At 46.4% G+C, this 27,055-nt stretch overlaps 1 protein-coding gene across 1 annotated transcript in view; it reads right to left on the reverse strand.

Annotated features, from left to right (window-relative positions):
• LOC134582596 (serine protease inhibitor A6-like) overlaps positions 1-27,055 on the reverse strand; it is a 97,311-nt gene that overhangs the window by 23,541 nt on the left and 46,715 nt on the right. The window contains exon 3 of the mRNA XM_063439265.1: positions 11,188-11,458. Within this exon, the coding sequence (XP_063295335.1) occupies positions 11,188-11,458 (271 nt within the window). The remainder of the gene's footprint in view (positions 1-11,187; positions 11,459-27,055) is intronic.

Genomic DNA, 27,055 nt, shown 5'->3' on the forward strand with positions numbered 1-27,055 from the left:
AGGGCGGCCTGGGGGGCAATTGCCTCCCTGCCCCCCGGCCCAGCCCGCCCCTGGGAGTGGGAATGGGTTCGGGCACAGCAGCAACAGCCAACTGAACGGCAGGCTGCAAGTGTGCAGTACGAGCCAGTATGGTTTGCAAAGCTTGAGCAAACTGATCCATACGGTGGTCCAAGCCATCCATTCTAGCCTCCTGATTAACTAGGAGCTGTGGTATGTCAGCAGGTTCCATTATGGCCCTGTTGTAATGTCACGATTTGGGGAACCCAACACGCTAACACACACACACAGAAAAGGTGCAGTACCGGACCTTAGAGTGGCCGGGCTAAGCACACACAGAATAGTCAGGAGACAAGCCGAGTAAGGGGAACCAGAAGACAGAATAACGAGAAACAAGCCGAGGTCAAAGGGTAGGAGAAAGTCACAAAGTCAGATTAACAAGCCAGAGAGTACGTAACCAGAAACACAAGTTCAGTATCAATAGTAGTAAGCAAAGACCACAACAGGGCAGGGAGGAACAGGAAAGGTAAGTATATAAACCATAAGGTTAATTCTGATTGGATAATTTCCAATCAGAATTAACAATCACACGTGGGAGGTATCTAAGCCTCCCACTGTGATTAAGGCACTGTGCCTTTTTAATGCCGGGTCAGGTGACTGACCCCGGCCTGTCATATATTGGGCGGTCTCCCAGCGTGCAGCGTCATGCATGCTGCCGCTGGGGGACGTGGAGGAAGACGCGGGCGGCATCCGAGGCTGGAGGGATGCTGCTCGCCGAGCCCATGTGGAGGAGGGGACCGCGGACGGCTGGAGGGTGAGTACTGCGAGCGGAGTGTAGCCTCCCCTCGCAGCCGCCCGCGGGATCCCGACAATAACATTAAGTTCAACCTGCCGAATGGCCAACCGACTATCAGAGCCCCAGACCGATTGGAGGTCTGGAGTCTGGATAGTCTCGATGGGAAAGGGGAGAAACCAATGTAGCGGAACGCTGGTCTCTCACACACTATTTCCGCTGGTAGTCCAGGTGTGGCTCAGGAACAAGTATTAACCCCAGGAGAAACATCCACAGTAATAGAATAATCCAACAGCATAGCAAGCACAATCAGCAATACAATCCAATAATATCCCATCACCTTTCCCAATAACTGGACGACACACAGTATCAGGAGCAGAACTTACTTTTAATCACACAATCCCTCCTTTTAAGCAATTCTCCCATGCAAGGGAGACACCCACCATAATTATTACAATAACCAATCAGGTACAAGGTACAGCCCACACATCTCCTCCCCTCAGATATACATTTAACATAATTAAAAGGTACACAATTTTCCCCAAGTTCTAGATGTACCCCAAATACATCAGGTACTCCAGTTATGGAGGTGTAAAGTTTTGACCGACAGTAGCCGAAAACAGTTCCATGAGTTTTGGCCTTGCAGTCGGTCTCTTTTTGTGTCTAAAAAGTCCCGAACTCAATGCTATCCAGAGCTGTGTTTGCATTCGGATGAATCCCCTTGTTCGTGGGATTCAAACTACCGAACATGGTTCTGGAGGTCTCAGCGGTGTTTGCTTAGTCGAGAGTCCGATTTTAGTTTCAGACACTCGACGGCAAAACACCGCTGTTCGGGAGTTTAAGATGCCTGCCGCCACGTGTTCAGCTCCCGAAATGGCGGCCACCCAGGGACTTTAACAACGAGTTCGTGATTTTCAATGGGAAATTCAATGAAGCGAACAGGGATGTAAATTACAGTCACCCTTCACATCAGGGTGGCCTGGTTATTCTGTAATTTTACTCGTATAATAAACGAAGTGAAACTACCGAATAATCAGGTGAATGCTGCATATAATGGGAATACAGAGAGTAAGAATTACACAAAAGCATGTTAGAACACATAAGCTTGCAGGCAGCCCAATGCTTTTCAGGGCATAGGGTATGTAGGCTGAATTCTCTGTTATACTATATGTCCTTAGCTGGTTCTTAAAGGGCCAGCAGCGCCATACAAAATCCATTATGCCCAACCATTGTACTTAAAGGGCCACCTCTTTCCGGGACCATAATCACTGGGCAGGAGGCGGGCAAGCAGCCCCCTCCAAGAACACATGGCACTCTCCGTAGAAGGGGTGAGTTTGCTACATTGTACACTTTATTTAAAGTCTTATTATCTTGTGTAGTGTTAGCTTGACAACAACCTTAGTGAAGGTCAAAACATTGCTGTTCACTTGATCATCCAATAATAAACTGCTTAGTGAGTGCCTGAAGCCTCTTTCTATACTACATGTAAGGGATGTGCTAGTCTGGCTCAGCCTGGCTCAGCTCTTCATGTTAACTGATGGAACAGCAGTTTCCAACTAGAGCACAGTTTTGAGGAAGTGGAGATTCGCTTCTGTTACAATTGCCTCTGGTCTAGCAGGAGATTGGATCGCTTGGATGTCCTGGTTCCCGAAGTTAGAGAGTCGAACGATGCTTCAATCGGTAGAAACCTGTAAGTGTAGAATATCCCACTAGCTATAATAAAGCTAGGATTCCCGGATCCCTACAACACGAGTCGAGGCTGCGAGTTGAGGGTAAAATGAACTGGCTTTAATGGCACACAAGCATGGCAATTTATGCAAGTCCCCAGGTCCAGGGACAGCCCCCTATGGACCTGATGGGATACAGGTACAGTATAAAGATTCAACCAATCACAAGATATAATGAGGCAAACGGTTATACAATCTAATTATCTCCAAGTGCCCAAAAGACCATGCTTTATTGTGTCCTAGAAAACAGCATAAAAATATATAACTTTGGCATTTTAGGGAGAATATAGTTCATTCCACTATTCATTCGGTAGCTCAGATCTGGGTGCATCAAGTATACGAATTGCGCCCAGATCCCACAAACAGAACGGGAGGTTTCTGCCATAGAAAATCTTATTCGGCACTTTGGTCGTGAACCCCTGATGGCGGACTTATGGAGCGGAGGTCGGATACATAGTTGCACGGATCCCCGCTCTCAGTCTGGTTGTCCTGGTGCCCCGGCTGCTTGCATTTGAAGCAGGTGGGACGGGCGCGTTCCTGGGTGTAGTGGCTGGGTGGTCCGGTGTATCGCGTAGGTCCTGCTGGCACAGGCGTACGAAGCTCCATTCGTGGGCTGGTTCGGTACGTGTCTCTAGGTTCAGTATGGGTCACCGTTCGGGAGTTGTTGAATTTCTGTATCTGAGCGTCTCGGTGTTCATCAGCCAGTCTCGCTACTTCGTTGAGATCGTTAGGCTGCCGGTTTTTCAACCACTCTCTGTCTTTCTGCTCTAGTCCCTCATAAAAATGCTCTAACAAAAATAGTTCCGAAATTTCTGTTGCAGTGACTGCCCGACATCCGTTAATCCAATGGGTAGCAGCCCTCCGCATTCGGTGCGCCCATTCGGCATGGGTGTTATTCGGTTTCTTTTTGGTGTTGCGGAACTGCCTGCGGTAAGTGTCGGGGGTCACCGCATACCGTTTCAACAGAGTGTCCTTTACGAGCGGGTATTGGGCCACCTCCTCAGTGCTGAGAGTCCTGAAGGCCTCCATCGCTCACCCGGCTAGTTTCCCCGCCAGGATACGAGGCCATGCTGCTGTGGGGATTTGATGAAGGGCACATTGCCTCTCAAAATCGGTTAAAAAATTATCAATCCCCATCTCGTTCTCCACGAACAGCTTGAATGCTGCGAACGGGATCTTCTGTTGCTCCGCAAGTTCCGTGGAGCTGCTGTGTGCATTGGCTGTGGTCCCATGCTGAGCGGTCATCATGCTAAGCTCATGGGCTCTGGTTCTTAGGATATCCACCTCTGCCATCAATTGCTGCACCAGTTCCACGGAAGGGTTCGGCCCATATAGGGGAAGCCTTTCCCTGACAATCCTTGTCTTTTCGTCACTGGGCGTTACCGTGCGTTCTGTCATGGTGAAACTCTGGTCCAACTCGGTTAAGTCAGCAATCAATTCTCTCCTTGGCCGGTTGCTCGCGTTCCCACCTCGGCTTTCGAGTAAATCCTTTATTGTGGAGCGCTTCAGCTTATCGTAGTTGCTCTCCATCCATTCTATACCTCTCTTAGGAAATCCAGGATGATCCCGCCTCTGCCACAAATTGTTACAATTGCCTCCGGTCTAGCAGGAGACTGCATCGCTTGGATGTCCTGGTTTCGAAGTTAGTCACTGGACCACCAGGGATGGTGTCGGAGTGCCAGTCCCCCCCTCTCAAATGCATATACTCCTCCTTTAGGAGGCATGGTTCCAGGCAAAAGGTCAATAGAACAGTCATAAGACAGATGAGGTGGTAAAGTCTCTGACTGTACTAGATACTGAGGTGGAATTTCTGTAGACAAGGGAGGTGCAATAGTGCCAACACGTTGATAGTGCCAACATGTTGATAGTGCCAACACGTTGTGGAATAAGGCTCTTACAATGACCCTTGCAATCCTCTCCCCAATCTACTATTTCCCCTTTTAGTCCAATCTATGTGGGGGTTGTGTTTCTGAAGCCACGGGAAAGCAAGGATTATGGGACATGAAGGAGAAGAAATAACCTGAAAGACCATTTCCTCAGAGTGTAAGATGCCTACTAGAAAAGTGTTAGGCAAGGTTTCCTGGGTGATAAGAGGTTGAGTAAGAGGCCTCCCATCAATGGCTTTGACTGCTATAGGTCTGTCTCTATAATAATGGCAAGAGATGTTTAGCAGAGAACTCCCTATCAATGAAATTCTCTGCTGCTCCAGAGTCGATCATAGCCTCACACTGAATAGTAGTGTTATTACATTGAATGTTAAGTTTCACCAGGAAACGGTTCTTAGTCAAATTAGGGGATATATACATCACACCTAAGGTCAGTCCCCGAACGTTCCTTAGGTTCGCAGATTTTCTGGACATACAGGGCATAAAAATCCTAAGATGGCCCTTTTTGCCACAATATAGACATAAGCCCTCATTTTTTCTATACTGTCTATCTGCTTCCGTACGTTTGGCTATGCCCAACTGCATGGGTCCAGTGTCTGAAGATGGAACAGGAACAGATACGACAGGATTAGAGAAACGAGGGGCTAGAGACAGGTTAGTACGTCTTGTCCTTTGTTTATTCTTCTCTCTTTCTCTCAACCTATTATCTATGTCAATCATATAGGTGATAAATTAATTAAGATTGACAGGAAGGTCTCATTGAGTATGTTTTCAGATAGACCCTCAGAAAAAGTAGACTAGACCACTGTTGGTCCAGTCTACTTCAGAGGCTAATGTTCTAAACTTGATAGCGTAAACAGCCACAGAACGATTACCTTGCTTAATTCTCATCAAGGCTTTGGCTGCATTCTTTTCTCTTCCCATAGGTTCAAAGGTCACCTTGAACTCATCTAAAATTCCTTATAATCATGGGCGATGGAGTTACCACTCTAACATAAAGGGTTGGCCCAGGTTAATTCCTTACCTGTTAGCTGATTCATAAGGTAAGCAATCTTAGACCTATCTGATGGGAAAGAACCAGGAGAAGCTTCAAAATGGTATTCAATTTGGTTGAGGAACCCCCTACATTCTTTGGGATAACATCCAAAACAAGGAGGAGAAAGGGTTATGGAGGGAGCTTTATAAATCATAGGTACCGGTGGCGGAGTAACCGGCTGTACCTGAGGCGACTCAAGATGAGCCGTTCTTTGGAACAAGGTCTGGAATGCTTGGGCAAATTGGTCTAGCCTGTGATCCATATCCTCCACCCTACTCTCACGTGCTATCATCTGCTTACGTAGTTCTGTAGGATCCATGTCACGACTACTAGTGTGGTCCAACACAGAAAACTATATAACATCTACATAGACTATAGAATATAGACAGAATGTGAACTGGTTCTTAGAATGGCCGTGGGGGGCGGAGCCTGACCTGCAGGCAGACAAGACGGGTCTAGCTTGAGCTCCCGCTAATACCTGCGGTTTTAAGGCAATCTCACGGACCACAGTGTCCCTAACCTGCATCTGAGGTACCCAACTGAGAGGAGACACGATTCCACACAAATAGACACCTGAAGTGAGACCGAGAAACGCAGGGAACTGCAGCAGTGGTTTGTGGCCTAGTGACCACAGCGTGGGGGAGACGCGGCCGGTCCCCCCATGCTGGACACAGCAACATAAAACGGCAAAAGACCACTGAGGACCCCCCCCTTTGGACCGGCGGGGGTTATCCCGGTCCCCCACGGGGGGAACCCACAAAATCGACACAAACAAGCGACTGGAACGGCACAGACACCGCTCACTACAGATCCAAGATGGCGGAGACATACCCCGACTCTGCACAGGATTAGCAGCAACACGCGGTGGCCCAACACTGCCCTATTGACCGTATACTGAAACGCATAGACAAACACTGCACGCTTTTGGGCGCAACTCAAGGCAAAAACTGCAAATCCACCGGCCCGAATTCGTGAGGAGCGGAGCAGCGAAACAAAGCAGTAGGGGAACGGAACCCCGCCTGCCATAACTCACCCTCAAGCACCTAAACTACTTACCCCGCACCTGCCAATGCTGAATGTTCGCAGGGCTCAGCCCCTGGAGCACCGACCACGGAAGAGGCAGATCCACCGCCGCCGGCGGCAACAGACCAACAGGTACCTCATCCGGACTCGTACAAAGAGAGACTCCCTTAAGAGAACCCAAGTTTATCGTGCTGAGAAACTGGTCTCCAGGATTGTCCGGGGCAGGAGAACCCCAGCTCCCCACGCCTACCTAACTATTGTCGGGACGCAACCTTCGAAAGACACCTTGACAGTCAGCAAGAACACTGGGACTATACATACATTGGAATGGCGATTCCCAGCCCTGGGAGTGGGCTGAAGAGATACCTGCCGACCAGCACAAGCACAGACACCAAGGGACTTACTTACTTGCCCCTGCATGTATTACCGTCGGTAATGTTAACAGGGAGAACCCCAGCGGTGTAGCCATATGTTTTAAGATTGATTACTCTTGTTATCTTACCATTGTTTAACAGGCCCCACATATAGAGCAGCATCTCACGATTACTAGTTGTTTTTTTTTTTTTTTGGCGACAAGCACCCACTCTCTATTAGCCTATTAGCCTGTGATCCTGATTGTTACATGTTTAGAATAGCTGATACCAGACAAGTGTATCTTGCAGTAACCGTCTAGACAGAATACTTGACCTGTGCATATATAGAGAGGGAAAACCATAATCTCTGTCCACCAGCCACTAAAATCTCAGTTTAAAGTCCAGCACAAACAGCACCACTCATTCTGTGCCTAGTCAGTCAGTCAGTCAAGAGACACGTCTACTCATCACCCTAACCAGTCTAGCATATATTCAATTGTACAGCTTTGTCTACTCTATGATTGTACATGTCATGTTTTCTTTCTATATCACTCCACTAAACATTCCTTCATGACGTATGCATCTTCCTCACTAATATAAAAATGTGCCCGACTAACAAATGCCATAACTTGTATTGCAAATGCTTCTTATTTACCCTGATGTCACTGTTGTGGCGCACCAAGGCTATATTGTTACCGCAGTGCACACCAAAAATAAAGAATTTAAAAAAAAAAGAATGGACGTGTTAATACGTTGAAAGATAGAATGGTCAAGAAAAAGTCGAGGTCAAGGAAGTCAGAAATACACGAGATCGATAAGGAAGTCAGAAATACACGAGATCGATAAGGAAGTCAGGGATACCAGAGATAAGAGTAGTCAGGAATAGCCAAAGTCAAGATACCGGGAAGATCAAATAACAAGAACAAGGAAAAAGCACTCTCAGGAACCAGGAACTGAAACCACGACAGGGCAATGGGCTAGGGAACTTCAGGGGTTTAAATAACCGTCTTTGTGCTGTGATTGGTCAGAGCTTGGCCTCTGACCCCAGAACGTGTGTGTCCGGTGTCCAGGGGCATTCCCACGTGGTTATGGGAATGCTGCCCATTACTCACCCCTAGTGATGGCTCCTCCTCCTCTCACAGCGACTGGGTCTGTAAACGTTAGACGTCGGCTGCTGCAGCTTTGAAGTATTTAAGGGTTTTTCTGTTTAACCCTTAAAGTGCCAGATATTTATTACTCATGTAGGTGTATTACCTACATGATCACATGCTTCCCTGCAGCCAATCAGCCAATATAAGCTTGTTTTTGTCCATTTCTGTGCCCTGTTGTGGTTTCCATTGTGGTTATCCGAGAGCACGTTCCTTGTATTAATTCTTGTGACCTTGGCTTCCCTTTTGACTATCCGATCTCTGTATTCCTTGACCTTTGGCTTGGCTCCTGACTATTCTGATATCTCCATTCCTTGACTCGTGGCTTGTTCATCGTTTCCACTTTTTCTATGTCTTGTCTTTATCCCTGTCTTTTGCTTTTTCCTTTATATGTTAAATCTGGCCATTCTAAGGCCCGATAATACGTCTTAGGAATTTTCTTTATATCTACTTAAGTTCTGCGTGTTGGGCATCAGCTATGCCTGTCATGGCCGCTACCTCCTGGTCGGCGCCATTTTGTTTGCCGCTTGTGGAGGGGACAGATGCCGCAGTGGGATGACTCCCAGCTCGCTGCTGAACAGGTAAGTTCACTAACCTGTCAGCATGGTCTCTTTCCAACAGACAACCTCTGGTGCCCTCTTAAAATACTTGATTAATTTCTAACCACATGCATCAGCCACCAAGCTAACTCTCCCTTACTGCTTCTTCACAGACACACATTTCCCACTTCCAAGTTCGTATTTGAACTGTTGCTAAGACATAACCCATCTTCATTTTCTGGGCACTCCTTCAGGATCGGGGCAGCCTCTGCAGCCTACAGTACGGACACACCAGTCCATATTGTAATGGCTTACCTTAGTTGGGAGTCCAGTAGGCAGAGATTTATGCTCACCCTTGCAATTAAACATAGGCCAAGGTGGTCAGGTAAGAATTCACCTGGCCTCTGAGTCTGTGCATGGGGGCTGTGCAAGATATTGCTCCAAGTCGCAGTACCGGTAAGGACACAAGCAGGAGAATAGTCAAGGGTAAGCTAAAGTCAGAGGATGCCAGAAGTCAGGACACACGGTAAGAAAGCCAAGGTCAGAGGATGCCAGAAGTCAGGATACACAATGCGAATAAGCAAATGATCTGGATACACAAAAACAGGAGCCAGACAGCAGAGTTAATGAACTGACACTGCCCTCAGAGAGAGGCAGTGTTTTATACCTGTCTAAATAGCTAAAGTCAGAGGATGCCAGAAGTCAGCCTCAGGTGGGCTGAGATAATAGGAATAGCCAAAGGTAACGTCCAGCCCCCAGTGCTGGAGACAAGGTGAGAATAAACATAGGCTGAAACATTAACTGAATTGTGGCTCAGAAGCAAGACCAGGACACAGATGGACCACAGTTCAAATTCCCTGTTGGGATCTTCTGGGGCGACCACGTCTGGCCATCTGGATGTCACGGTGAGAGCCGTGACACATATTATTAAAAGACTGGTCAGATGGAAATCCTCTGTCTACAGCACTTATATTCTGCAACCTGAAAAAGAACTCAGGAAAGCATTTAAATGTTTAGCTTTTGTAAGTATGCAATAAAGTGTGTTTTTCTTCAATATCTTTTGCCCTCTTTATTACAGGTCTACCCATACATTTGTTTCGGCACAACACTACCAACTTTCTATCTTTCCTCTATTTCATATACTATTTATAGTTAAATCCCCTCTCATAATATTGTAAAGCGCTGCGGAATCTGTTGGCGCTATATAAATGGCAATAATAATAATATTTAAGTTCTGACCACAAAAAGACAGTCACACACACAGTCGCAGACAGACTGTCACACATACAGTCACAGGCAGACAGTCACAAACTGGCACAGGCAAACAGTCACACACGCAGGCACAGGCAGATGGCCAGACACACAGTCACAGGTAGACAATTACACACACAGTCAAAGGCAGTCACACACAGTCACATGAAGACAGTCACACACAGTAAAAGTCACAGGCAGGCAGTCACAGGCAGACAGTCACACACAGTAACAGGCAGACAGTCACAGATGCAATCACAAGCAGACAGTCACACAGTCACAGACAGTCACAGGCAGGCACTCACACACACAGTCACACATACAGTCACAGGCAGACAGTTACACATGCAGTCACAGACAGTCACAGGATGACAGTTACAGTCACACACATAGTCACACATACAGTCACAGACAGTCAAACACACACACACACACACAAAGTCACAGACAGTCCCAGGCAGACAGTTACACACACAGTCACACACACACAGTCACAGACAGACAGACACAATCACAGTTACACACACACAGCACACACTCTCTCTCACTTACTGGAGGAGTGGAGTCACTGAAGTCCCTGGTGTATAATAGTTGTTGGGGAAGCAGGGACTCTTTCCTGCTTCTTCTCTATGTGCAGCAGTAACAGACACCTTTAGCTCAGCCCCAGCTGCTGATGTAGCTCCTCCCCCAACTCTCCCCAAAGTTCTCGTGCTGTATTCCCGGCCCCTACATGTGAGCTGTGTTGGCTACCCAGCGTCCCTATTGCCATAGCGCCCTGTGTAGCCACACAGCTCACACCTCCCCAAGTAAAGGCCTGGTGGCACCCCCTTACTTAGGGGCAACCGGGGCAGACTGCCCCCCTCCTACCCACTGATACCACCACACATGATGTAAAATATTGTGATTTAAATGAATATGTGAAAATTATCAAAACACTTTTGATATACAAACTTTTGCATTTTTGTGTTCTATATTTCTAAAATGTATACTTTTCTGTGGACATTTTGTGTATCATTCATGACTGCTAATAACATTAATCTCATAAAAACAACAAATGCTGAAATGTTTTTTTTCTGACAGTTATGCACTTATAAATATATGAAGTATTTCCCAAACCAGGAAAGCATTTGAATCAACTCTTGGTCATTTGTCCCTAATTTCACAAGTTCCATTACAATTATTACAGGGAAAAAAATACATTTTTTTTTTCAGTTTCTTTATGTTTTTATATATAGCAAATAAGCAGTAAGGCTTATAAGCATTGTATAAAAAGAAAGTTCTATATGTCCTCTAAAAATGTATGTAAATTCTATATGTCCTCTAAAAATGTATGTAAATTCTAAACGTAATGTAAAACAAGAAATACGTAGCTAAATTGTAAAAATTGGTCTGGCTTCTGTCCTGATATATTTGTAATATGAAAGATGAGCTCACCTATTTTTCAGAGATTGCATCCATTTTTCCATTACTTCCAGTGAGAGAGCTTTTTCTAATTGGTGGATATTCCCCAATTTAGGCACCACAATATACAGGGAGGCTGTGTACTTGTAAGGCATTTTAATAACTTTGCAATGCAGGTCATGGTCACGGAGCACTTTGTAGAGTCCTGTTTGTTGCATTGTGGGAACTTGGAATGATATATGTTCAGTCACAAAGAATTCTTCTTCTTTAGTAAGTTTTTTATCAAAACTGTGAACCCATTCACCTAATAGAATATAGTAATCAATATCGCTGACAATGACAAGATTTATCTCAGAAACCTGTGACTGAAAAACCCTTCAGCATGCTTAACATTGTCCTAAAACACAGTAAAATTGAGAGTGGTAAAAATATACATTGCTGATAAACTTACCTATGAGAGCATAAGCTAATATGTCAAGAAAATATAGCACGTCTGAAAAAACTAGTAGCATTCGGAAGACAGGAGAATGATCCATGTTATTTATCAGCATGCCTCTGGGTTGCCAAGATTTCCAAAGTTGGTCATTTTGCAACGTATGATAAATAATATGCAGTTGCAAACCTGACATGCCATATATTTGTGAACCACATTTCCTGTGATGATCACCGCACAGATGGTGCATGCAGTTTGTTAGGCCCAGAGCAGCATGTACCTCTGCTCATAAATGTGTGTACACTGACATTGTGGCAGGCTTATGCAATGTATAATCATACACTGTATCTAAATCCCCATCATTTGTTGCCTAGGTTAGGTGTTTTTAAATAAAACGATGACCGTATTTATTCGAGTATAACGCGCACCCCTAATTTTCGATTAAAAATCGGTATAAAATTTTATACCGATTTTTTATCTAAAATTAGGGTGCTTGTTATACTCGAATAAATATTCGAGTGGGTGCTCCGATAATACCGACCGCCGGGCTCATTACAAGCCCGGCGGTCCTGGGGGGGCGGGCAGCAAGCGTTTACTCACCTCCGTGCAGCTCCTCCAGCTTCCCAGTGTAAATCTCGCGACGTCAGAGCTGGCCGCGGGTCTCCTGAGATTTACACTGGGAAGCTGGAGGAGCTGCACGGAGGTGAGTAAACGCTTGCTGCCCGCCCCCCCAGGACCGCCGGGCTTGTAATGAGCCCGGCGGTCCTGGGAGGTATATTTATTCGAGTATAACACGCACCCCTAATTTTAAATTAAAAATCGGTACAAAATTTTGCGTGTTATACTCGAATAAATACGGTACATTCTGTGAGACTTGAAATTGCTGTTTAGTGAATGAGCGAGTGCACTGGATCTTGTATGTTATATTGGAGGGGCGAAACGTTGATGTAAAGCTTTGAATTGTTTGAATAAAATTTTGAAAAAAAACAAGAGAGAGTGCTCCTGTCTTTACTTTGTTTATACTTCGCTGGAAAGCACCAGGGTATTTTTTGCTTTATTAGTTATTAGTTTTGAGGATATTGAGTCCAGCACCTGCCTGGTTTAGTACAGAATCATCTACTTCCAGTTCAAAGGTCGTTAACATAAACTATGTAAACTGAAAACAAGCTATATTTGGCCTTGTGCGGCCTACGCAAGTACTCATTTTACCTCACTTGAGTAAAGAACAGCTGTCTCCCTTGAAGCTCATGGGGCACCGCCGTGTCTGGCCCTACCGCAGCTTTTTCTGTTGTTGTTAAACAAGGGGAAGCTGAGGCTCTATTAAATGACAAGTGGCCTTGAGAGGCTCTAGCTCTGAATTGTCCAAGAGACTGAGGCCACTGAATGAAGTGGCGAGAATGTTGGCCTCTCGGTGACAAGTAAGGTTTAAATCAATAGCCATGACAGGTGAGGCCTGTAACGGCACCCCCATGCATAAAAGGGGTTAAACACCGTTTATGAGATATTCCCTTCCAGATATAGAGGCAGCTACTGTAGACACAAATCCACCGAACCGGAGAAGCATATGAATGCTCTCAAAAATTGGAATGCTGTAAACGGCCGAATAGGAAAAACCATACGAATAGGTTTCCACTCCTAGCATTCAAACTGGAACAGCATTCAATAAATCCCCCCTCACCCCCCGCACCGCCCCAAGAACGAGACAAGGCTCCGTTTTGAGGGTCAAGCAGGAACAGACAGAGCTGTGGGTTTATTGTTCTTATATACACATTAGTACCACCCACAGGGTTTTGGAAAACAACCAATAAACACGTACAATACACTCCCACACAAAATCCTCCCCTCTGCCTGTGATACAATTACCTTACACAATGGTTAATGTAATTATCACCGGCAGAGAAATACAGTTTTTCCACATTATTCCTAACTTTAAAAGTATGCATCACATTCACATAAAACTTACATTTTCAGAATCAGCATATTCCAAATACAATACAATACATACGTCAAAATCATACAAATTGGTTCAGTGGTTCAAAAGATAGATCTTAGTCCTTTGTGACCAAATGAAGCATGGATTTTCTGCCCAAAACCAGTTCCACAGAGTCTTCTATCCTGGAGATAATTGGGAAGTAATTCAATTATCTCCAAGGACAGAGGCAAAACTCCATTTAACACATGGCAGCAAAAGACAATAAAATACATAAAAATATATAACTGTGCAGCCATTGCATAAAACAGGTACATTCAACATATTCCCAGATAGCTAAGAGCTGAGCGCACATTATTACTGAATGGTGCTCAGATCACACACATACAGTTCAATTGCCATGGAGCCAAAGTCTTTCCCATAGTCTTTCATTATACGAATGGGCTCCATGGCATAGCTATCTGGAAAATATCACCACTAAAACAGGGCAAGCACCTTTCGTGTCTTTGCAGGGAAAAATCAAGCGTTTCAACATGGGGCCATAGTCTAAAGGCAGCAGGTGGGCAACCAGGCTCCTCCAATGCACAGTGGCGAGATTGGTCTCGTCACAAGGCCCTATCTAACAAGTTGGAGAGGTTGGAGCGAGACTCTAGCTTTAAGTTGGGCCAATGGGCAAATACTTCCGTGTCAAGTGACCGTGGGAGTGAGATGGGCCTCGTACGACTGAATTACAATTATACTAGAATGTGGTCTGCACCAATACCCTTTACAGCAGTTGATGTATCCCTAAGGAATGTAGGGGCATAGAAATGTAATGAATTGATAGAAAGTATGTTGGAACATACATATCCTGCCCAACTAGTGTGTGGTTGAGCTTGAGAAAGGAATATCATAGAGAGAAACCTAAATACACAATGGGAATGCGAATGGGAATATGTCCAGGATGATGTAAATGTCAATTGAAATAAGGGTACCTGTGTTGTGGTTAAGGGTTAAAACGTCAACAACAGGATAATAAGAAGGGCTAATAGAAACCTAAATAATAATGTAACTTTTGATTATGAACATAAACCTAGGCCAATCAATATAAATATGAAAGAGAGATATAAGTGCTACATCTAATTAAGAGTTCCCACTATGTCTCTTTCCACAAGAGGACCTAAAGTATGTATGAGAACAATGGGAACATCTCTAGTTTACTAGTAGGAAGCGAAATATGTGAGATCTAGTAAGTGCCTGTGACAGGAGTTGTGGATTATACGAGGCTTAGGTAACTCAGTAACAGACCGAGGAGGTCTGAATGTGTTCAAATGTGAAATGAGGGGCTCTAGGGAGTGCAGAGAGAGGGTAGTTGTGATGAACTGGACCTCGTCACGGGTTCTTGGAGGGACATACTTGCCAGCCTCTTACCTTGTGTTACCTGGAATCCCCTATGATAAATCCTGGTTAAAATCCTGGTGTGTGCCTTTTTTGTACTTCACAGCTATACTCTCTTGAAGGAGAGTTCTTCCGACTAAGTCCCTGAATCCAGGAGTTTGGTTCAGGACGGGAAGGGACGGCGAGACCCCAACTAAGCTGCGGCGGTTCGTGGGGTCTATGGTGCTTACGGTGTCCAGTGCGGTGCTTATGGTACTCAGCGCCAGCTAGGAAGCATTGATTGGTGTAAGTACCCAGTCGAGGTGCCATTACATTACATTGGTGGCAAAGGTGGGATGGCTTCCTACCCGTGGAAAACCAGCACTATTTCAGTGATGGGAGGCAAGTACTGTTGGGCAGTATGCAGCATCGACACCCAGCTTTGGCAGCGGTGACACTCCGAACCGAACCCTAGGAGAAATCTTCCCGGATTCCAACCAACGCAGATTGGACCAATTCAACCTGAGGGTGCTGTTCCTGGGAGAGCAGCCCTAAGAGGAAAGGGTAAGAGAACTAGAGCGGTTGGTCAAAATCATACCGGGCCTTACGGTGGCATGCAGACGAACTCTACCCAGGGCTACTAGCCTATCAGCTCCCCATAGGAAAGAAGGCTTTTGAGGTTCCCCTGGGCTTTGAAAACCTGGACAGTACCCACTACGGGTGCATCCGCTACAAGCAGGAAGACAGCTTAGGGCTTACATTGGTGTCTGTCCTACCTGGTTGGCATGGAGAGCGAGCTCGAACAAGACTATGCTCCAAAGTGTAACACCACCTGTCTCCGACATGATGGGGCTTATGGACCGTATACCTCCGGGTATAGCGCTTTTCTCCCTGTGAGACTCAAAGCACTTTACAAATATACAAACAAAGGCAAAAAAACCTTGCTCGGCTGACTTGCTTCAGGCTTTCTTGTTTTTTCTATTAAAGCCCCTGTGCCATCAACAACCTGATTCCTGTTCTCTCCCTCAGAATATCTGTAGGTCATGTTTGTAGTGGAGAGTTGTTTCTGCAAACTATATATCTCCCTTCAGAACCAAACACAGCCCTTGTGGGGTGTTACATGCAATCCCATACTTGCACTATAAACAGTTACATCATTACTGCATTCACACTTGTACAGGCACCCTTGCATTCATAGTTATTTAATGTATTCACTGTAGATAAATAAACACACACACAAAAATGTACACAAAACAATGAATTGTGGCAAAATGAAAAAATCCAAATTAAAAAAAGATTGTAGACTTTTTTTTCAGCTTAGCTACATACGCAAATAATAAGTGAGGCAGAAATCTCTCCCAGTCTCTGCAGGCATCAGTAAAGGTCCTCAGCATTTGCTTGAGGGTTCCATTAAAGCACTCACAGAGACCGTTAGTCTGGGGGTGGTAAAGGGAGCTCAACAGGGGCTTAATGGTGCACACTTTCCACAACTGCTGGGTGAGCACCGCAGTAAATTGGGTCCCTTGATCCAAGAGGATCTCCTTAGGGAAACCTACTCTGGTGAATATTTTAACCAGGGCATCGGCTACAGTTTCAACCTCAATATTTGACAGAGCTACTGTCTCTGGGTAACGAGTAGCATAGTCCACCACGGTAAGGATGTACTTCTTCCCGGATGGACTAGGTCTGGCTAGTGGACCCACAATGTTGATGGCTACGCGGAAAAAGGGCTCCCCAAAAATAGGCATAGACTTTAATTTAGCCTTAGGGTGGTCCTCCCGCTTCCCTACCCGTTGACAGGTGCCAAAAGACAGGTGCCAAACTTCCAAAAGAAGTTTTGAGTAATCCGATGGGATGTGCAGCATATCCCTAGATGTCCTGCTAGGGGGACATCATGCCCAATTCGCAGAATCTCCAGATGGTATTTCTTAGGTACCACCAGCTGTTGCTTTTGTGAAGGGGCCCTATCTGTTGTAGGTTCCTGGGAAATCCTATATAACCTATCCCCCACCCACTCATAGCGTTCCCCATCTGCCCCCTTTTCCTGGGTGTCTGCCTTGGCCCTATACTTCTGGAGGGTCGGATCCCCTCGGGTCTCCCTCCCAAATGCCTCAGGGGTATCCCAGCTCTAGGGTAATAGTCGGAGTAGGTGTCCTTACCTGGGTCTCTGCGACCGGTTGGCCGGTTCCTGCAGCACTGGTTTGGGCATGGGTGGTCACAGGTTGAGCTTCAGCGGTGTCCTGCGGGGCGTAGGCAAAAACTAGGGGGGCCAAATCGTTCCCCAATAGGACGTCAGCCGGTAAGTCCTTCATGATGCCCACATTCCCTTGTCCAGAACTAACTCCCCAATCCAGGTGAACGCGGACAGTGGGTAGGCGATAGATAGCTCCTCCAGCTAATCAAACTGCCACAGTGTGCCCTGTGTGTGCCTTGCTGAAGCAAGGTCAGAGTGGCTCCGGTGTCCCTTAGCCCATTGGCTGCTTTCCCAGTAACACAGACAATCCCGGACAGCTGCATGAATAAGGTCAGCCTCATGTTAAACTCCCCAGTGCTCTTCTGCTGTGTTCTCCACCTCAATGCAGTGGGCAGCAGGGGTTGAAGCACGAGGGTTCCCTCCACCCAACCTCCTCCAGGACTGAGACTGCCCTACTTGGTCACATCAGAAGCTCTGGGGCTGGTTTGTTGTGCTCTGGGTATACCGGGGTGGACCTCGGTAGGTAGTAGGTGGAGGTGGTGCCACTGGTCGGAATGCCAGTCATGGAGCTGCTTTGACCACATGGGTGTCTGTCTTACGTGCCTCTGTGTACTCGTCTGCCAGACGGGCTGCTTCAGGCAGGGTGAGAGGTCTCCCGGATCTCAGAACCCAGCGTATTGTAGAAGTGCTTGAACAAAAATAACTGCAGCACCTCTTCCCCGGATAGAGCCTGGCATCCATTTACCCAGTGGGATGCAGTGTGATGTAGGCAGCATGCCCATTCTGTGTAAGAGTCACTGGTCTGTTTTTCAGAATCCTGGAATCGCCTCCGGTAAGCCTCAGGAGTCACAGCATACCTGGCCGAAAAAGCTTCCTTCACAAGCACATAATCTTCCACATTATCATCAGGAATAGCCCGGAAGGCTTCACTTGCGCGCCCAGACAGTTTCCCTGATAAAATCGTGACTCATTCATTGGTGGGTACTCTGTGAAGGGCACATTGTTACTCGAGGTCAGCAAGATACCCATCAATTTCCCCTTCAGCATCTGGATTGGATTTTAAAATACTGTGTCTGCCCCTGTAAATTATATTGGAGCAGTTCTGCACCTTTGAAATGGCACTTCGGATACAGCCTAAGTGCCGAAGTAGTTGAAGTGGCCGCCATTCGACATACAAACACATGGCGGCGGACATTTTAATCCAGTCGAACACATTCAGCGGTGTTTGGTCGTCGAGTTCATGGAACTCAAATTGGACATGCGACGGCACGAACACCGCTGAAACGTTACCTTCTCTGAACTTCAACGCCTTGACTGGAGTCTTTAACATTGACATTTGCACGAACGGTTGCCGTTCATCTATTCGAACTGCAGTTAACATTGGAAATAGACTGGCCGCACAGCCAAATTCTCTGGAACTGTTTTGGGCATGAAATCATGCGTGCGGTCAGTCAAAAGAGACTTCCACAAAACTTGAACACCATGGCGATTTTACTATGTTCATGGGATCTGAGCGCTCAGATCCAAGCTATCTGCGGATAGGTCAAATGTGGGGGCTCAGTTCTATGGAATATACGTTATGTATTTTAATGTATTTTGTTGCAGTTGTAACTTAAATATATTTTCTGTACCTGGAGATAATTGAGTTTATTACGGTTACTTAAGCCAATTATCTCCAGGATAGAAGAGAGGGATTTTACTGTATATGTGGGAGTGTCAGACATTGTTGTATTGTTTTGATTGGTTTGTATCCTTTGTGTGCCTGTGTACCATCAGGTCCAGGGGGTGTGCCTCTTGCCTCAGGAATTGTATAAACATTGTGAGTGCTGCCTTCCATTAAGTTGCTTACCCCTTCATGAAGTCTTGGCTCATGTTTGGGGGATTGGAGAACTTCACTCTGAGGATTGCTATAATCACTATACTCCCCAGAGTAAAAGCTGTTCTTGTTCCTGTTTCCTGCTCTCTGGATTTAGGAGAGGTTCACCCACTGGAAGCTGGAGCCCGGTCTTAGGTCCAGGGTGGGTGGAGGACAGCGAAACCCCAAACCCAGCTGCGGCGGTTCATGGGGTTGGCGGTGGCTATGGTGTCAAGTGCGGTGCTGATGGTCCTTGGCCAGAACTAGGAGCATCGTTCGACGAGTCACCCAGTCGGAGTGGCAGGCATTCCGTCACAGCATCCACAACATTTTTAAAAGCTGTAAAATGCACTTTCCTTTTCTCCACCAGAACGGCTGGTATCTCTGCTGCTGCAGCACCTCTTTGTTGATTCTGGCGTCTGTCCCGAGCGTCAGCATCCACGGCAGCCATTACTTGTGCTATTATTTCGGCTGGGGGATTTGGCCCATAGTTTGATAACCTCATCTGAACAGCCCGGACGAAGAGCACCTCTTTGGTTGACCTCGCTGGTTCGACAACATTTTCGCCTTGATCCATTTCAAGCAAGTCGGCAATAATGTCCCTCTTTTTGCGGTTGCTAGCAGGTCGGCCATGGCTCCCTAGCAAATCCTTGAGGGTAGATCTCTTTAGTTGCCCATAATATGCTTCCATTCTCTTAGGTCGCCTTGTAGCTGTCCTCCTGGGGTGAAAGTACCATCCCACCGCTGCCACCAGATGTGGCGGCACCCCAGGTAAGAGAAGGGGTTAACGCCGCCAAAAGATGTTCTTTCCTCCAAGTACGAAGCCTGCTACTGTGATGGACCGTCCGCCAATCGATGCTCCTAGCACTTACCAAGGACCATCAGCGCCGCACCGGACACCGTAGCCACCGCAGACTCCACGAACCACCGTAGCTTGTTTGGGGTCTTGCCGTCTCCTTCCCACCCTGGTACTCCCTCTGGATCCAAGACCGTGTGGGAAGGACCTCTCCTCCAAGAGAGTATAGCTGGATCTCTCTCTATATAGCTGTATAGCTGAAGAGAGAGAGCTCTTGCAAGAGCTAACAGTGATATAGCTGTTATAGCTGTTCCCTACAACACGAGACGAGGCTGCGAGTTGAGGGTAAGAAGGTCTGGTTTATTGAGCACAAAGGCATTTCTTTTATACACATTTTCAGGCCAGAGGAACACACCCTGGACCTGATGGAACACAGGGACAAAAGGGACACAAGCCAATAGGAACAATAATCACAGTAACACTCCCACATACAGTCAGCAAGCCCTCCCCTCTGCCTGTAATACAATTAACTAAGACAATGGACTACCTCAATTAACTCTAAGCAGAAAAAATATAATGTTTTACAAACCCCAAAAAGTACCCCAAGATACAACATATCCCCACAAATGTCACATGAAAGCCCCGATCTGGGTGAACAATATATCCAAAAATCACCCAGATCGGTTCAGGGGTTCAGGAATTTCCTGTAAGTCTTATTTTTGCTCCACCGTGCACATGGTCCCATGCCCAAAACAGTTCCATACACTTGATGGCAAAACACTGCTGGACAATTTAAGATGGCCACATGTTTGAATCTGTTCCAGTTAAAAGTCCAAGGGGCAGAAACAGTACTTTTGAACATGGGTTATCACAGGGCCCATAGTCCTGGGGCAAGAGGCTGGCATTCAGGCCCCTCCAAAAGCCAGTGGCGAAGTGCAGTTTGTCACAGCTACCAAATAATCCCAAGCGCTAAACAGGAACCTTGAAGAAATATCCCCCCAACCTCAAGACAAGGCTCTGTGTTGTGGGTTAAGCATGAACTTGTTTAATGAGTGCCACAGGCTGGCTTTTATGTAAGTCCCCATGCAAGGGGTTTCCTGAGAACATTTTCCATGGGCATTCCCCACTGGACCTTAAGGGGTTCAGGGCATACAATTTTACAAAACCCCTCAAAATACATTTAATGTTGGGGTACCCCCTCGAATCCTATATCCCCGGGTAGCTGGGATCTGAGTGCCCAACATATGTCGAATCCCACGAAAGGAGCCGAAACGCCACCGGGGTATAAATTTGACCGACAAGGCGCCTGCCCAGGATAGTTCCATGAAGTCACAATACAAGTCACACACAATACAACTGGTCGAGGAATAGTTTGTTTCTTTTCTTTAGTTCGTGTGGTTAAAACTACCGAACAGCGCTGTGTTCGTGCGGTTGGAAATCAACCTGCTCGTGGGATGGAAGTCTCAGCAGTGTTCGTGCGATTGTGTGCCCGACAACAGTTCCAGATGCTTGACGACAAAACACCGCTGGGTAGGTTCGACTTCCAAAATGGCCGCCACCTCGTGTTCGTACATACGAACGACGACCACCCAGCCGACCGTTCTGGAGATGGAGAAGTGGCTGCGGTTAACCAGTGTCAAAGAGGTCAAAAAAGTTAACAAGCAGCACACTTCCCTGCTGGTTTGGCCAGCCATTTGGTAGTTAGCTCGTTTTAATGAATGAAACCAGGGAAATAGACGAACAACCGGGAACTGACAAACAAACAGACAGACGAAACAAGTTTTTCAGTGATAATCCAGAGACAGGGAGGTCTATCACAAGTAGGTCGGAGCAGTATTGTGTAGAGCTTTGTAAACAAGTATAAGGATATTAAATTGAGACATATATCTTACAGGAAGCCAATGTAGGCACTGACAAAGGGGGAGGCGTGGGAGGTGCGGGCAGACAGGAAGATGAGCCCCACCGCCGCATTCATTATACACTGTAACGGGGCAAGTTGGGAACACGTAAGACCACTGAGAAGCAGATTACAGTAGTCAAGGCAAGAGAGGACAGCGGCATGGATAAGCGCCTTTGTCGTATCAGGCGTTAAATACTGTCAGATGTGCGCAATATTTTTGAGATGGAAGTGGCAAGATTTGGTGATTGATTGGACATGAGGGGTGAAGGAGAGGTCAGAGTCAAAGAGAACATCTAGGCAGCGAGACTTAGAAGTAGAGCAGATGGTAGCACCATTGATTTGGAGGGACACAGACAAGGGAGTAGCAACACTTGAGGGAGGAAAGATCAGAAGTTCTGTTTTGGACATGTTCAGTTTAAGGCAATGAGCAGCCATCCAGTTGGAAATAGCAGAGAGGCAGTCAGAGACACGAGTCTAAAGGGGTGGTGAAAAATCAAGGGAGGACAGATACATTTGCGTGTCATCCGCATAGAAATTATACCGGAACCCGAAGGAGCTGATGAGTTTACCAAGGGAGGCAGTGTAGACTGAGAACAATTGGGGACCAAGGACAAACCCTTGAGGAACACCAACTAGAGGGATAGGGGAGAAGAGGAAAAACTCCAGAAAGAAACACTGAATTACTGCTGGTAGAGGTAGTAAGAACACCAGGAGAGAGCGGTATCTTGTAGACCGAGATTATTGAGGATGAGAAGAAGCTGTTGATGAAGCGGGTCAAGCAGAGAGTTGGATTAGAGAAAGTCTGTAAATATCGCAAACACAACTCTCTCAAGGATCTTGGAGACAATTGGCAGTAGCGAGATAGGGAGGTAGTTGGACAGGGAATTAGGGTCAAGGTTGGGATTTTTCAGAATCGGGGTTACGGCTGCATGTTTAAAGGGTAGAGGAAATGTGCCAGAGGGGAGGGAGAGAGGAAGAGCAAGAGAAGGAGACAAAGTGCGGATGAGATACAATGGAATAGGATCAAGGGAACAAGTGATGGGGCAGGAGGAACGGAGCAGAGCAGAAACCTCTTCTGCTGTAGCGGGTGCAAATGAGCATAGGACAGCTGAGGGGGTGTGGTTAGGGGAAAGGTTGGTAGTGGATGGAGATGGAGATGGAGAGAGATGAGAGATCTCTTCCTTATTGTAGAAATCTTCTCAGTGATGTGAGTTGCAAAGTTTGCGGTCAAGTTGGTAGGAGGAGGAGGCACGACAGGGCACAGAAGAGAGTTAAAAGCATGAAACAGTTGTTTGAGCTCGCAGGAGAGTGTGTTAATGAGTTGTGACAAACTCCCCTTTTCTTGTGAGTTTGCCATGAGTTTTTGGAGGGGCTTGGATGCCAGCCTCTTACCCAAGGACTATGGGCCCTGCAAAAAGACAGGCTAAAAAGTGACTTCCATGGGGAAATGTGCCTCTTCCCCTCCCCCTTTTTCCTGACCTAATGTTTCTCCAGCAGTGCGTGGTCCCAGGGACACTGCCAGACCAGTTGAAACTGGATGTTTTGTCCCTCTTCAATCTCCCATCAGCCCTTGCTATTGTTTAACCCCATGGCGATCCAAATGCATACGTGAGATCTGAGCGCTTTTTTTTACATATGGAGCTCTCAGATCCAAGCTATCTGGAGATATGTTGGACATATAGGTTAAACATTGTATTATAAGAGTTATGTATTTTTATGTGTTTTTTGTAACAGTTTTTGACTTAGAGATATTTCCTGTACCTGGAGATAATTAAGTTACCACATCCACTTAAGCCAATTATTTCCGGGATAGAGGAGAAGATAGACCGTCCAGACAGCCTAAATCTGTGGAACTGTTTTAGGCATGAAAGCCATGCTTGCAGTCGGTCAAATGTGACTTCCATAAAACATTTGAACCCCTGCTCTGATCTGGGTGATTTTTGGATATGTTGTTCACCCAGATCAGGGCTATTCAGGGATGTGTTATGTTTTGGGGTGTTTTCTGGACTTTGGGAAAAAAATGTGTGTTTTTCTGCCTGTGGATAATTAGGTTATTGTATTAGCTGCTTTAATTATATCCCAGGCAGAGGGGAGGGCTTGTGTGCTGTATGTGGGAGTGTCAGACATTGTTGTATTGTTTTGATTGGTTTATGTCCCTTGTGTGCCTGTGTATCATCAGGTCCAGGAGGGGTGTGCCTCTGGCCTGAGGAATTGTATAAATTGTGAATGCTGGCTTACATTAAACAGACCTGCTTGACCCCTTCTTGAAGCCTTGGCTCATGTTTGGGGGATGGGATAACTACACTCTTGGGGATTGCTATAATCACAATACACCCCTGAGTATAAGCTCTTGTAAGAGCTTGTTCCTGCTATGCTCTCTGGAGTAGGAAAGGTCTACCCACTGGAAGCTGGATCCTGGTCTTGGGTCCAGGGTGGGTGGAGGACGGCGAGACCCCGGCGCAGCTGCATCACTGGAAGTGGGGTCTGCAGTGCTTATGGTGTCTGGTGGAGTGCTTGGAGTCCTCAGCAAGCACTAGGAGCATCGATTGGCGGAGGTACTCGGTCAGAGTGCCAGCGGTCTGTCACATGAGTGTATTGTTACAAACTGCCATTTGTAACTGGCCCTTTAAATGATAAATTGCCCTGCTTCCCTGGGTTGTGGATAAGCCTATTTGCCAGCCTCCTTCCTCATGACTATGGCCCCTTGGGAGATTGTGCCCCTGAAAACTTATGGACTTTTATTGGGTGTGTATGGCCCTTTAAGAACCATCTGGGGACATATTGTGACTTTGGTGAACATTGCCCCTTTAAGACTGTGTCCCCAGACCTGTAAAATAACTTGTTCCTGGCTTTCTCCCACTTGGTTCAGTAAATGGGGCTTACTGAACCAAGTACCACACAGGCGCACCACCCAGAAGTGCAAGTGTGCAGGCAATTTACCTCCCAGGCTGGGAGCCTGCTGTAGGTAAATTGCCGACCGCTGGGTGGCCGCCATTCGACAAACGAACACGTGGCGGCGGCCATCTTTGTTCGATCGAACAAGGTCAGCGGTATGTGTAGCCAAATTCATGGAACTGAAATCGGCTACACATTTCACCGAACACCGCTGACCCTTACCTTCTCCTACACTGAACTTTCAGCTGCAGAGACTAAGTCCCGTTTTTTTCTGCATAAAATTGACTGGCCGCACAGCCCAAATCTATGGAACTGTTTTGGGCAGGAAAATGTGCTTGCGGTCAGTCATAAAGGACTTCCGTCTGACTTTTGATCTACTGAAGGGATTTGTATGATTTTTGAGAGTGTTTATGTTTAACCCCTTAAGGACCAAACTTCTGGAATAAAAGGGAAACCTTAAGGGGTTAAAGTGTGCTGAGGTCGAAGATGATTTTTGAAGATTGGATGTATATTTTTAAAGTTACAGTGCATGTATAAAAACTGTATTTTTCCTGTCTGTGATAATTATGTTAACCCATTGTGTATTATACCCATTGTGTAATTATATCAAAGGCAGAGGGGAGGATTTTGTGTGTAATTGCTGGGAGTGTTTTCTGTAATGTACGTGTGTTATTGGTTGTTTTGTAAAACAATGTGGGTGATCCTATCTAAGGGAAACCTGCATAAAAGAAAGCCCTTTGGGTGCCAATAAACAGAATGACTTGACCCTCTAACTTGCAGCCTTGACTCAGGGGACAGCTATAATCACTACAGGGATTGCTATGCTCTTCATACTCCCTTAGCCACTGAGCTCTTGTAAGAGCTCTTGTTCCTGATCCTGCTTCGCTCTACAGAAGGAAGAGGTTCACCTACTGGAACCTGGAGCCTGGTCGTAGGTCCAGGGTGGATAGCAGATGGCGAGATCCTAGCCCAGCAGCGGCAGTTCGTGGAGTCTGCAGTATTATGGTGTCTACGGTGCTGATGGTCCTTTGGTGAGTGCTAGGAGCATCCTTTATACGGTCCAACTTCCAGCCAGCCTGGAGGCAACCGTAACATGTATTGTAGTAGTTTTCTTTTGAAGAGGAAAGAGCCAGACTGTAGGAGCGCAGCATAAATTTATAGTGGAGGAAGTCAGACGCAGAGTGAGACTTTCTCCAGCAGCGTTCAGCAGTTCTGGAACATTTTTTGAGGTATTGGCTTAGTTTGGTGTGCCAGGGTTGTAATTGGGGGCACTTAGTGCGTTTTAGTGTAGGAGGTGCCGTGATGTCTAGTTGAGAGTAGAGATTGGAATTGTAGAGGGAGGTTGCAGTGTTAGTGCAGGTAATATTTGAGATGGGTGAAAGGAGGTTGGTGGAAAATTGCTGTAGGTCAAGACAATGGGGGTTTCTGCAAGACTGATGTGGCGAGGGTGGTGTACTTTGGGTATGGGTATGCGGATAATAACGGACAGCAGATAGTGGTCATATAGAGGAAATGGAACATTGGAGAGATTAGAGGTGGTACAGAGATTGGTCAAGATGCAGCCAAGAGTGTTTCCTGCTCTATGAGTTAATGAATTAGACCACTGTGTGAGTCCAACGGAAAATGTTATAGAGAGCAGACGAGAGGCATCACAGCAGTTAGGGTTGTTGATTGGGATATTGAAGTCCCCAAGAATTAGGGAAGGAGTGCTAGAGGAAAGGAAATGGGGTAGCCAGGAAGAAAAGTGTTCAATGAATAGCCTAGGATGACTGGTGGGGGGGGTGATAAATGGACGGACAGTGTACATTGAGGTGAGAAGGGTGCCTACACCACCTCCTTCTACAGTTGTTTGGTCTAGGAATGTGGGAAAATTGTAGCCCACCATAACATAAGTGTAGCGGAGAGCTGGTCTTTCACAGGTTAATTCCACTAAAGATCCCAGTAAGGCTCAGGAACAAGCAATAACATACCATAGAGTAATAATTCCAGCAAGCAAGGTAATCCACGAATATTCCCATACAGATCCCAATGACTGTACGACACACAGCATCAGGAGCAGAACTGAACTTTTAATCACACAACTTCCTTGTAAAGCATTCTCCCATTCAAGGGAGGGATTCACAATAATTAGTACAGTATCCAATCATACCTGAGTAGCTGCCCACACATCTCCTCCCCTTAGCCTGACTAATAATCCCATTATACAGGACACAAATTCCCTGGGTTTCTGGATGTACCCCTAAACATAGGGGTACCCCTTTAAATATTACATTCGGGAAATTTGTGGAAGTAATAAAAAGACCGACCGCGCTGGAGGGAACAGCCGAAATTAGTTCCATGCGTTTTGGCCCTGCGGTCAGTCACAGAAAAAGGGAATAAAATGCACGAATGACTTGGGCTATGGAGACTGGAGAGGATTCGAATGAATCCCCTTGTTCGTGTGGTTCTGTCTACCGAACGGGTAGCCGTTTGGTAGTTTGTATACGAATTGGCGGCAGTGTGGAGGTGTCAGCGGTGTTTGGTGTCCGATTTGGGTTCCAGA

Source organism: Pelobates fuscus, chromosome 13 (genome assembly GCF_036172605.1).
Source record: "Pelobates fuscus isolate aPelFus1 chromosome 13, aPelFus1.pri, whole genome shotgun sequence".
NCBI lineage: Eukaryota > Metazoa > Chordata > Amphibia > Anura > Pelobatidae > Pelobates > Pelobates fuscus.